Source organism: Falco cherrug, chromosome Z (genome assembly GCF_023634085.1).
Source record: "Falco cherrug isolate bFalChe1 chromosome Z, bFalChe1.pri, whole genome shotgun sequence".
Taxonomy (NCBI): domain Eukaryota; kingdom Metazoa; phylum Chordata; class Aves; order Falconiformes; family Falconidae; genus Falco; species Falco cherrug.
This window is the reverse complement of record NC_073720.1, coordinates 28,008,144-28,020,858: the sequence shown is the minus strand read 5'-3', so window position 1 is coordinate 28,020,858 and position 12,715 is coordinate 28,008,144. Positions and strand designations below refer to the sequence as shown.

General features: G+C 41.2%; 1 protein-coding gene across 3 annotated transcripts in view; it reads left to right on the top strand.

Annotated features, from left to right (window-relative positions):
* Positions 1-12,715, top strand: part of ARHGEF28 (Rho guanine nucleotide exchange factor 28) — a 126,524-nt gene that overhangs the window by 19,726 nt on the left and 94,083 nt on the right. For 2 of the 3 annotated variants that reach the window (XM_055699163.1, XM_055699162.1), the window contains 2 exons: positions 8,791-8,938; positions 10,763-11,056. In XM_055699163.1, the coding sequence (XP_055555138.1) occupies positions 8,791-8,938; positions 10,763-11,056 (442 nt within the window). Of the gene's footprint in view, positions 1-8,790; positions 8,939-9,876; positions 9,990-10,762; positions 11,057-12,715 lie in introns of those variants that run through there. The other variant, XM_055699164.1, reaches the window with a different exon arrangement.

Genomic DNA, 12,715 nt, shown 5'->3' with positions numbered 1-12,715 from the left:
TGGGCTACTTAGCAGTCAAAAAGGTGGCAATAGCTTCTACCAACACTTATTTTCCTTTCAAAAGGGCACTGCATCTAAACTAAAGTGGTGAACTTGCTAATATTTCATATCAAAAGAGGACAGTTTACTGGTCTTCATTATGAAATTTCTCCATTAGTGCTTTTCTCATCAAAGTTGTGCTGGATCTTGCTAGAATCATCCTTCAGATTATATTCTGGGATGCAAGTGGTCACCAAACACTTTTCTGTCACTCTTTTGACAAGAATGGAGGGCTGCCTCAGCTGCTAGTTGTTGGGCTTCCCTTTGCTGTCCTGCCTTAAGCGAATGTGGGGGAGACACTTGTGTCCAAAGGTGTCTGTGCAAGTGTTTCTTCTACATTTCTCACAAAACTGCTGTATGTCAAAGAAGTACCTATAAATATTTGGTGCATAAAGCTGATTTTTTTTGAGAATCTGCTGTGCTGCATTTCCTGCAGGCAGGCAATGTCTTATGTGCAGGAGCAGAGGCTGAAGATCCATGTTCTATCTGTTGCAAATGAGTGACGTTCTCAGGGTGCTGGTGTTTTGCACTGTGTAAATCAGCAGAGAGCCAGTTCTTCTCAAAGCAACCATACGTGCCTATTTAATTTTTATAAAAATCTACATGTAGGCTTTTGGGCAATGTGTAATACTAAATATGACTGTATGATCATGTGCCTTGTCTCCAGTCTGCATGTGGAATTATGCTTGTTCTGTTACTCTGGATAGAAAATAAATCAGTTATACTCAGTTGCTTTTTCTCTTAAGTCATTAAATTGGGGACACACCCACCCACCCATTTTTGTTTAAGATGTTATTAGCTGTACAGTTAGAAAGTTAATGCTTATAGAGAATTGTTCAGCTTTTATCTCCTAATTAGTTTTTCAGTTTGTTACTGCTTTCCTTCCCTGGGTGTAATTGCTTCTGAATTGTGTCTTTAGCCTTGAATCCTATTGCATTCCATTCAAATAAGGCACGTACTTTCTTAAATAAGTCCATGACAATGTTTACTGCAATCTGTCTACAAGAACTGTGTGGTGGACATTATAAAAATATCACATTAGAAAGGCATGTTTATAGCTTTGTCCTCGTTATTAATGATTTGAGTGTAGTTGTTTTGTGTTTTATTACAAAAGCACTTTTGTGTAGGATTGATTGTAGTTGCAGCTAAGTTGCAGCAAATGTCATTAAAATGGTATGGTTGCTCAGGGGAAATATGTTGCCACTATTCTGGTCTAAGCATACGTAAAATATATTTAAACAATTCACTTTAAAATGTAAAGATTTTCTGAAGTGAGTCTTTTGAACAGTGAGGAAATATTTATGTTAAATTGTAGTGGCTAGTGACAGCTTACATAGAGGAGAAAAGCACCATTATTACTACCAGTACTTGGGGATTTGCATTTACTTCAAGATGTTGGGACTTGCATTTTGGGAGCAAAAAAGCAATTTTTTTACTCCTGTATGTTTTTATACCGCTGTATATTTTTCTTGGAGCATGTGGTGACTGTACCATTATATTTACAGATAATATCCTTGAAAACACTGAATAAAATATTATTTTTCAGGCTAGTATGTTGCTTATATAGTTTGGTAAAGGTGTTTTTAGTGGACTTTAGGATGTATTATTTTTATGGTAAAAGCCTGTTGGGGAGAATTGATTTATACAGGCTGTGTATGCACGGATAGGGACCAGGCGTGGAAGTTTGTTAGCCAGCATGAAGGCCTTGGGCTGGAAGCCTGCTGGAAGTCTTCCTGCATCGCACCTGTTTTGCTGGGGTAGGTTGCTGGTGGTGGCTAAATGAATTCAAAGTGGAAGAAGCTCGGTTCAGGTTAAGGGCCAGTTTTTTGTGAGGCCGTGGGGTGACTTGCAGCAGAGTAGGGACCAGGCATGCTGGAAGTGCCACGGTCGCCTCTTTGACCCCCCTGCCTGCCTGGATTCCACCGTGCCTCAGCTGTGAGGGTTTGCTACCTCCCTTCTCTTCTCCTCATGGGCAGCCTGCCGCAGTCCCTCTCTGGGATGCAGGAGAGGGTCGGAGCATGGCTGGAGGTGGGAGCTCTTCTCCTGAGGTTGTGGGGAGTCAGGTCTTTGCTGCTCCTTGCCTGGGATGTGGGGTGCAGAGGACCAGCTGTGGCCTGACCTGGTCAGCTCTTGAGTGCCCTGGAGAAACCAAAGGAAAACATACATTGGAAAAACCTGTTTGGTTACATTGAAAGCATGCATAGAGCTATAAATCCTGTTAAGAACACAAACCTTCCTAATCTCCTTGGCACCGGGTGGCAGCGTGGTGTTTTTACTGGTGATAAAAGGTGTCCTTTCCTTTATGGAGCCCAGAGAGGTCAAAGCTGCCAAACATTTGCTCAGCCACAGGTTTAATGCATTAAGAGTTGGGTCAGTCTATCTTAATACCTTCATAGCTCCAGCTTCCTCTTCCCAAACCCTTGTGTATGCTTTTTTGGTTTTTATTTCAAGGATTGCAATGATGATCTTGGCTGTCATTAAATCGGTGGCAAAACTCTTCCTGGCTTCAATGGACAAAGGGTTTCTCCCATGCTCTTTTTCTTCTATACCATATCTGGTATCTTTTTGCAGTCAGAGATGCTGGTGTGGCTGCCTGAAGTTCTCTGCTGTTGCAGGCCTGGATGGTGTTTGGGGGGCCTCCAGTTCCTTCCTGTCCCTGTGGTGGTTTGGTAGAGCTGAGTACTTGTTCTGAGCCACTCAGGTGTAAATCTAAGGGAGGTAAAGGCTGGTCTCAGTAAGTGCCCTGGGACTTTAAAGTTTGCTTTCTCTACAAGTCCATCAGAATTGACAGTGTCTGAATTTGAGGGCAAGTACTTTCCCCCGAATCTGCCTGAGAAGACAGCTGTGACCGGGAGTGTGTTGATTTGCCAAGATGGTGAAATGGCACATCTTTCCCCTTGCTTCGATTAAAAGGGAGTTGAGTTATCTGAGGTCCACATGGACCCTGAGTGGCGTGCTGGAACATACCTACACATAGAAATAAACCTGTAACTCTCTGTTACATTCTTCCATGTTCATGAGGGTATAAATAAGCTGCTTAGGGTGAGGAAGGAATGGGAGAGAAGTTGAACTGTTGTTGGACAACTGAATTTGTGAAAATGGTGTCAAAGACACCTAGCAACAGGTAAATTGTCAGGAATCTGAGCCAGTGAAGTCCTCTGGGTCCACGATCTGACAGCTGCCCTGTATTCAGGCCAGTTGGCTGGTTTTCCAATGATGAGGTGCCTGTGTGACTTACCTAGTTTGGGGTTTGGTACCTAAGAGGATAAGAGTTAAGCCTAAATTCATTCTATATTTAGAAGTACAGAAGAAGTGTGCCAGTTGGGATGTGTTTCCAGCTTCAGTGTCTGGAACAAACTCAGAACAAACATTGCTTTGTAGGAGCACAGCATTTTGTAGTGATAAGTGAATTAAGGCTTCGTTACCTACCTTTAAATGCTGATAACTGTAATTTTAGTCTATTCATGCTTTAGTGATACGTCAGTGTCAGAGGTTTTCTGCAGACTTGAGAAGGTACTTTGGTCATGCCCTGCAGAATGGGGTGGGAAGCTGTGGAGAAGTGCTTTTCCCAGATGTGGTGAGAGTGATGCTGAACAAATGTTTTCTGTATGAATTTCTCATGAAACTCCTGGTGTAGTGGGTACATGTTTTGATTGAGAGCCTGGATTGAGCAATAGGGCTCTGCCAAGAGGCTCTATTACAAAGGAGTTAGCATCTCCCAAAAAGCTCCAGGAAAGCCTCGTGAAGCAGAGGGGCATCGCTTTAGTGGAGGAATACGTTACTGAGCCTCATTGCAGGATCCAGTCCGCTTCCCTCCTTCCTGCATGCCTTGCTGGGAAAGGAGGAGGACGATGGAGCTGGGATTGCTCCCACTTCTGTCACTCTCTGAGTTCATTTGTCTGCAGAGGAAAGATCTGGTCAGGTAGTTTCTGCTTCAGCCTGCTTCCTGAGCTGGACTGGACTTACCTGAGGGAGCCAGGAAATAAATGCCTCTGAGGGAATGGGTGTAATGGGCAAGACAGAGGTTACCCCTCAGATTTAAGCTAATAAAATAAGCCTTTTCTTAAAGGGCTAATATAGATCTTCTGGGTTTCTGCCTAGGTGAGCTGATTTTCTGTGTGCAAAGAAGCTGATAGAGATCAAGTTCGTACATGTTTCTGAAGCTCTGTTGCTCTTCTCTAACACTGAGCTTTAACAATTACTACAAAACATAACTCAAAGTAGAATAGAATAGAGTATTTCCATTGGAAGGGACCTAAAATGAGCATCTAGTTCAACTGCCTGACCACTTCAGGGCTGACCAGGAGTTAAAGCGTGTTGTTAAGGGCATTGTCCAAATGCCTCTTGCACACTGACAGGCTTGGGACATTTACCACTTCTCCAGGAAGCCTGTTCCAGTGTCTGACCAAGGTAGTTGTGGCACTGAATTTTTTTGGTTTTTGTTTTTTGTTTACAATGTGTATATTTTTCAACACTTTGTATGTTAGTCTTTCCAGGCTTTTTTTTTTATGTGACTTGTGACACCCTAAGTTGGTTTTGGTTTTGGTGTGGGGTTTTTTTTTCCGTTTTTTTTATTATTTGCATCAGTTTCTTCCCCAGACCTTCATGTGACAAATGCTGGGGTGTATCATCTTTGGGAGAGGTTTTTGGCCCAAAGCTCTTCAATGCAGTGATGAAAGTTGTGGAAGAATGTACAGTTGTTGTTAGTAAGATGGGCAGCTCTCAATAAAATAATGAATTGCCTGTGTGCAGAGCTGATAGCGTGTTTAAAGTCAATGTCATTGAGTGCTTTGCAATTAAATGCAGCTAAAAGCAAGGTCATACATCCAAGAACAGAGTGCAAGAACTCTGCAAAGAGCTAAATAAGCTGGCAGACTTTTCCCTCATCTTGTTTTTCCTCCTTCTCCACACTGAAAGTCTGCATTTAGTCTGGCTCATGAGCTGGCTGAATCCTGCCTTTTCCAGCTGCAAATTCTGGAGGTGGCTGGCTCACAACATGCATAATTTTCTCTAAGTATATTTCTACCTAGGATTTTTCTACAATGGACTGCAAGTGATCTCTGTTTGAAGAAGAAAAAATAATTAAATTGTCCTGGTAACAAAGTTAGCTTTACGTGGAGGAAATGAACAGGGTGCTAATTGCAGTGCTATCTCACTGTGAAAAAGAATGGGAAAAGACCCTTGATGTGTGCATAGGCATACATGGAGGGGACACCTCTTGCAGCAGGAGTAAAAGCATCCTCAGAGTTCAGTGGTATTTTTGTTTTCATGTGTGTAATGAACGAGCCTCTGCCAGCAGTGTTTGGAGGGAAGTGCAGGTGATCATAAAAGTGGGAAAGGCTGGTCTGCCAAATAAACACATTTGTGCCAGCAATGCAAATGGGTTGTGGGTGCACTGCTCTCCATCAGTCACATCTCTTTGTGGTATTGTCTAGCTGCATTACAGCATCTTTTTTTTTTATTAGTGCATATATGGAAGGATGTAGAGTATATGAATGCTACATGTGCAACATATTGTCTAGTAATTATGTTAACTGTACAATAACTATATTAAAATGTAAAAAAATGTAGAAAAAGAAAGTTTTTTGCAAATGTAGGAAAGGAATTGATCAAACATAGTGTGAGATTCTTCTTTCTGGTTTCACTGTGTCCTGTGAACACCATTTCTTTTGCTGCATATAGATCCCTAACGGTTTTATTGGAAGTATTGCTTTACATTCAAACCTGGCATTAAATAGATGTAGTTCGGTGCTAAGGGAAGATGGTGCTGAAGGATGATATGCTTTAATATTCAGGATTAAATGTAGTTTTAGATACAATTTGAACAGCCATGGTGTTCCCTTTAGCACAAATCATTTTATCTTTTCATGTATTTTCCAAAGAGTGGACTAGCATATCTTACCTTATAAAGATCAAAGCTTCCATGGAGGTTGGTACTAGTGTCTCCAAGGTACAGTAAGTATGCCTTCCCAAACAGAGGCTAAGATTAGGCTCTGCCACGTGTAGATCTGAAGCCAGTGAGGTTCAGGCTGTAGCTCAGAGGAGAGGATGAGGGGGCCAGAAGGGCTGTGGTGGAATAGGAGTTGTCCTGTAAGAGGGCAGGCAGAGCATGGCTGGCACGGGCCGTGGCTGCATGGAACAAGTGTTGTGCAAAGCAGTGGATGTACAAGAAGGGATGAAAGTGTAGGGGTGAATTCCAGCAGTAGTGGGATGCAATTGTAAAAGTTTTCAGGTGGTGAGAAGGGGGGGAGATGACATAACTGCACCAAGGGTATTTTGGAGAGGAGTAGGTGGGGAAAAAAAAAAAGTACTTTGAAGCTAGAGCAAAAGGCATTTTTGGTATCCAAACAGCAAACTGATGCATGTTTTAGTAGAGGCAGCAAGGAAGAAGATGTTGGCATTGAGCAACGTGAAATGAGAACGTCTGAAGACTGGATGGATGTGATGGCAAGTGGGAAGTGCTGGAGAAGTTGATAGGAGCTTGTCCTTTGTGAAGTAACTGTTTCTGATGCCAGGTATAGTAACCATCCAGTATCAGAAAAGGTGTAGCTTAATATTCCTCTGTGAAAGTTACTTTCTTGGTTATCTTTGATCGCTGTCTAGTAATACACAATTTAACTCTCTTTTTGGATCATGTGGGATTTTCCAAATGAATCAATTATTTGGCCAGATACAATCTTGTCACCATTTTGCCTTCCTTCTGTAAGATGTTGCTTAAATACCAGCAGTTTCTTCTTCTGGATTGTTGTAAGAAGTGGATTATGAAAAACTTGCTTTTCATAATATATAGGTGAGCTTTCTACTCCATCTTTTCCCTTTTGTTTTTTTTGTTCACCTGTTAGAAGGAGTTGTGAAATTCTCCCTCATGCCTTTACATTATGCAGTGTGATCAGTTTAAGATAGTCCTCTGTCCTTACTGCATCTAAATAACATTTTTAAAAAATGAGCAGTATAAGCCAATGGCTACAATTCGAGCTTGATTCCCCTCCCTTTGACAAGAGTAGGCTTATGAAATGAAAAATATTGCCACAAAATATCTCCCTTGTTTCACATAATTAGTGCAAAGACAATGTCAAATCTGGCTGGCTGTGTAGTCCCTCAGCCTTAGCAGTCCAGAGATTATAGAGGTGGTCTGGGAGTTGTGGCCACAAGTGCCTGTGTGGAAGAAATTCTGATACGCTCCCATGTACCAGGCTGCTGTCAGCTGAACATCCACTGGAGCAGTCTGTGGAGTGTCTTCAGGGATTTACCGTCTTCCTGTCTCTCCAAAATAGCCATCCATATTCCACTCAACAGACAAAACAGGTTATTCACAACTAACGTAAAAGGATTATTTAAAAAAAGGATGATAAATTGATAATAGCAAAAAATAATAAAAATTCCGGGTATAACAGTGCAAAACCCAAGGAGAAATAGGAGAAAACACCTGGCAGCTGTATAGTAACACTTCAGGCTACTACAAGGAGGTGCCTTATCAGTTTCTGGGGATGACAGGCATGTTCACTCTCGATACTGGACTCCTAACGTTGTTTACATCTATTCTTAAAGGAGCTATCCTATCAGAGGCAGATTTTGTGCCTGAAACTAGCCTTTGACTTTTCATCCCCAGTTCAATTGATCTGTCTGTATTTAAGAGGAAACCAAATGCAGGATTCATGTTGTTACAAGTGACAGGAGAGATTGTCTTTGGGGAAGGCAGGAGATGTGATCTGTAGGGCAGCAAGTCTTGCTGCAGTAAAGTGTGTGTTTGCTGTGTAATGAACAGGGGAAGGAGCTGGATGCTGGTCAGGATGATCAGGGGCATAAGTGGTTTTCAACCACGGAAATTTTTGTGCTGCCATGTCGTGCTTTGGTGTTTACCAGACTTGTTTATGGAGCTGGTGGAGTCAGTGCTGTGGTAACTGCTTTGAATAGAGGCAGGGCAGGCATCGTTTGGACGTGTGGATGGCCGAGATACTCTTCTGCAGCATGTTTTCCTGAAAACACCGTTTCTGCCAGATGTCGGGGCATTCTGTCTTATTTAGAGCAACTGTGGGATCCAGGGGCTGTGGTGAGGCACACTGTCCTCCTCTTTGAGGAAATGCAACTTCATCTACATTTCCTCCCTCAGACATGTCAGACATTTGTTATTGTTTGCTTCTTCTCAGATCTCTTTCCTGTTCTTTTTTGAAGCTATTGTGTGATGGATTTTTCTTGGCTGGTTGCTTTCTATTTACTATAAAGAAACCCATGGGCAGCTATCTGGGAACTGGTATTCTCTAAAACTAGCACAGTCAGTTGTAGAATTACATCAGTGCTTTTGTTTTGTAAACTGAGTCTAAGATAATTTCAAGCGGTTTTAAATTTTTACATTTTTTTAACACAAAGTGTGCTTTTGTAAATAGCTAAATACTCAGGTTTACCAACTCGCTTATTCTAATGCATTTAAAATAAAAATAAAATAAAAAGTCATATTGTATAATTATATGTATAATTTTATATATAAATATAAAAGTTATATTAATATGGGTCAGGATGAAAGGGATTAGTTGAAAGACATTATTTAGAAGGCAGTTTTAAAAATCACCTTTGCTTGTGCAGGCGTAAAACCAGTGTTATTTTCCAAGTGGAAGCAGAAAACTGCAGATTTGTTATTGGATCTGTACAGTAAAGTTGGAAAGTATAATAGACTTACATCTGAAGTATAGATCACTGGATTTGTTGGAGATGAAAAATTTACTGGATGTTTCTGAAGGTGCTTTCATTTTTCAGGGACAGGTGACTATACGTGCAAAATTTGACAGAGATATTTACCTCCCAGAGGATGCCGAGTTTTACTTTGTTTATGATGGATCCCTGAAGAGGCATGTAATGTTTGCTGAGCGAGTTAGTGACAGCACTCTTCGGTCCATTGTTCCAGGTGAGCGTTAACTCCTGTTTGCATTTTCATCTCTGTGCTGTACCCTACTCCTTTTTCAAAGCTGGGCACAACTGGACAACTTGGTGTAACTCTGTTTTAGAGGAAATGCAGGAACTGAATGATAGCCTTTATGATCCATGCTGAGTTTGAGTGACCACAGGTCCTGCCTTTTGTAGCAATACACACCAGCAGTGTCAGGTGTGGACAGTGTTACTGGGCTTGCATAGTTGGGTATGCATTAAAGGGATGGAGTAATTTTTAATGTGAATTAATTCTATGTCACAGCCATTCACGCCTGGGCATCCTAACACCTGCAAAAGTCATGTTTTTTTCTGAGCCTTTCCTGGGTGCAGCAATCAGCCTGGCTTGCAAGGCCCTCATGGTGGAGGTATGCAATGCTTGGAGCTCTGCTGGAGCTGGACACAGTGTAGAGGTGTCAGGGAAACCATTCCAGGGGTGCCTTGCTGCAAGCAGGGGGGTTTTGAGTTACCTGCCAGCTGGTGCTCTGCCTTGGTGTTGCCCTCATCATGGGTGTAACATAAACCTTGGTTGTCACCCTTACTTGTGTGCTTTGTGACCTTTTCATTTGTGTGAGTAGGTGGCTATAGACATGATGTACCTGTGCAATAGGATCTGCTTGTTATTTGTTCTTGTTTTCTAAAAGGGATTTAGAGTCTGAAAGTAACTGCTGAGTGTAAAAAGGGAAAGTTCGCTGCTGTTACATGGTGGCTCCTTTGATCCTGTAAAAGGCAAATGATTGCCATGATTACAACTGGAGAAAATGCAATGCTAGGCTTACTCCAGGATAGCAAAGTCTTTTTTTTTTTAAGAGGCCTGAAATTACACTGTTAAATGATTTTTTTCTGGGCTAGGAATAAAAGCAGGAGGCTACAGGCAGCACTTAATCCTCTGCTGTTCCCAGTGGAAGCCATGAACAGATGAAAATAGCGTGTGAGGTTAAAATATAGCCCTGCTGCTGTTAGTGTTGTTTCATAGTGGCCAAATTAAACAGAAGGGAGTGCAGAGCACTTTGAAAACAACTGCAGATTTGGTAAGTACATGCTTCCTTCTGCAGTTATTAAGCTACATATATGCTTGTTAGTTATTCAGGGATATTTTGGAAAATTTGGATTTGCACTCATAGTACATCATGGTTAGCTCTCCAGTAAGGGGTACTGCTTGAACCACTTTTAGATATATGACATCCACCCTCACTCAGATGGCAAAGGAGAAGGAGAGGTGGACAAGGTGCTTAAGAGGTTTGAGAGAGAAATTCCCTTGGACTTCGAGCATCCCAGCTGTAAGTTAAGAGCTGACAGAGCATTTTGTCAAGTCTGCCAAAAGCATGAAGTGTGCATTAATTAAAAGCTTCTGGGTTTTGGCCTACATGGAGACCCTGGTAGGCACAAAATGGGTGTTAATAAATAAGTATATTACTCAGAGGTCATGCTGCAGGCTGCTCTGCCTCTCTTTTCATGAGCATCTTATTTTTCTTAATTTTTTTTTTTTTTATTTGTGGGATTTCATCCTGATGTGCCTACAGCTTCTTTCCATTGTGGTTAAAAAATCTTTACCCAGAAAGACTGGTTCTAGAATTATGTTAGTATAATTGGGAAGATGGACTGTTTGCAGTCTAGTTGAATCCAAGTTCATCACTAGAAATGGTTCGTGGATGCCCTATGACAAATAGGTATAATTAGAGGGAAGAATAAAATAATTCTGGATGAGCAGTCACAACTCTTAGATCCTGTGGGGAATGAGGAAAAACTAATATGTTTTCTGAACATAGGTAATGTTAGTGATTAATTTACATTATAATTACAGGCCATGGATGCCAAGAAGCAGTTTCTGTCTCTGTGTTAATGTACACAAGGGGATACTCACCTGTGGTCCTTGGCAGCTGTCCCATCACTTACAGAGAGAATCTGTGTTGCAAGTTGTCTCGCTTTCTGGTTGATCATGCGGAATGTGTCACTGCCAGTAGTCACAAGATGTTGCTGGATAAGTTTGGGCTAAGGAGGGAAGATCTGCAGTCCCTGGATAATGATTTGATGATGGCTGTTGCTCATGAAGAATTGCCATTGACCTGGAACATCCTAGGAAGCTTCTCAGAAGGTGGTAAGGTTTTGTTTTAAGTTGGAAAGCTTTTAACAGCGGTTTGGTGTGCAGTTCAGGGCAGAGTATCTTGCCGTTTTATCTCAGGTTCTCAACCCTTGTGCTTTATTTTGTGCTAAGATAAATCTTTGTTCAAGTATGAGAGGGGTAATCAGAGATTTGCTTTGTGCGTAGAGGTTCAAAAAGGATAATAATGGTTATTGTAATTTGGTCTCTCCAGAAGCTTTTTGTGCCTTGACTCACTGTGAATGCAGTTTTTTGTATATAAAAGACCCTGCTTTTGCAAGATTAAAGAGCTATCTGTTTGAAAGTGAAGTAATGCTGCTGTGATTCTAACCAAGTGAGATATTTTAATTACACAGACAAAAAGGAGATGGTCATAAAACAGAAGAATGTGTTACTGTAGACATTCTGATGTACAGTGTAAACATAATTTATATCATGGTTCTGTCAGTGTTTGTGCTTTATTTATGACTATGATCATTCTTCGGGGAGAGTATCATAAAACAACTTGTGGCTTTTTTATTGTAAAGGAAGTGGAATGAAAATATACATGAAACTTTACATTAGGGTATGCTATTGAAAAATTTTGTAACAAAATCAGGTGAAATTTTCCTGGTTTCAGGTTTCATTGCAAACAGAAAACTGTAGTTAGGTTTTGCTGAAGAGTAATTTTTTTTGCAGGCCCAGCTGATTTATAGCTGAGGTTGGAAACAATGTTAAACTTAATGGCTGCACATGTTTTTCATTGAAAATTTGGCACTTTTGGCTGTTTTCCTTTTAGTGCTTTAAATTGCTAAAAATTGGAGGATGGGCAGTTTACATATGAGCGAAACTGAAAGAGAGTTTCATGCAAGACTTTGGGAAGTAAAAAACCCCAGCACTTAGCCCATTTCTTTGAGTGAGGGCTTTTTCCCCGTCTTAAATCTTTATAATTCTTAATGACAGATAGCTTGAAATCTGCTACTGCCTTCCTCAGGAGGATGATGGTTTTTGTCTGCCTTGTAAGCAGCTCTTTCAAGAGATGTAAAAGCAAATACCAAGTCTCATTCAAATATTGCCTAGACAGGAGAGGAAAAAAACCAACCACCCAAACCACGTTACTTGTTTCGTTTTGGTGTGTAGTAAATATTTGTTCACATTACTCAACTGCTGGAACGGCTGTTGGATCTTAGCAATGAAGACCTTGATTCAAAGCCTGAAGAAATCAGCTGTAGTTTTGTTCACAGACTTGGCTAAGCTTTTCATCAAAACCAGTTGAAGCCCAGCCCAGAAGCTGGGATACCAGCAGTACTGAGAGATGCTTGGGCAAAGCCAGCTGGGTGCCTGCTCGCTTGAAACGTGGGGAAGTTTATGCTGGGTGTGTGGTGGGTCAGGCGTCAGGTCAGCTGGGTACCAGAGATCAGCTCCACTGGTAGTAAGGTCTGCCAGGACAACTGCTATCCAAATAGCAATTTTTTTTTATTTTTAGTTATGCTAATTCTTACTTTCAGGTGTACTGCAACATTTCCATGCTCTTCCAACACATGGAAAAGAGTATGTGCCCTCATGAGACTTTTATAGGAATTGTATTTTTTGTTTCTATGCCTTTTTCATACTTCATTCACTTTTCAGATTTAAATATTATACATAAACAATTTTGAATACAGCAGAAAAGCAGGG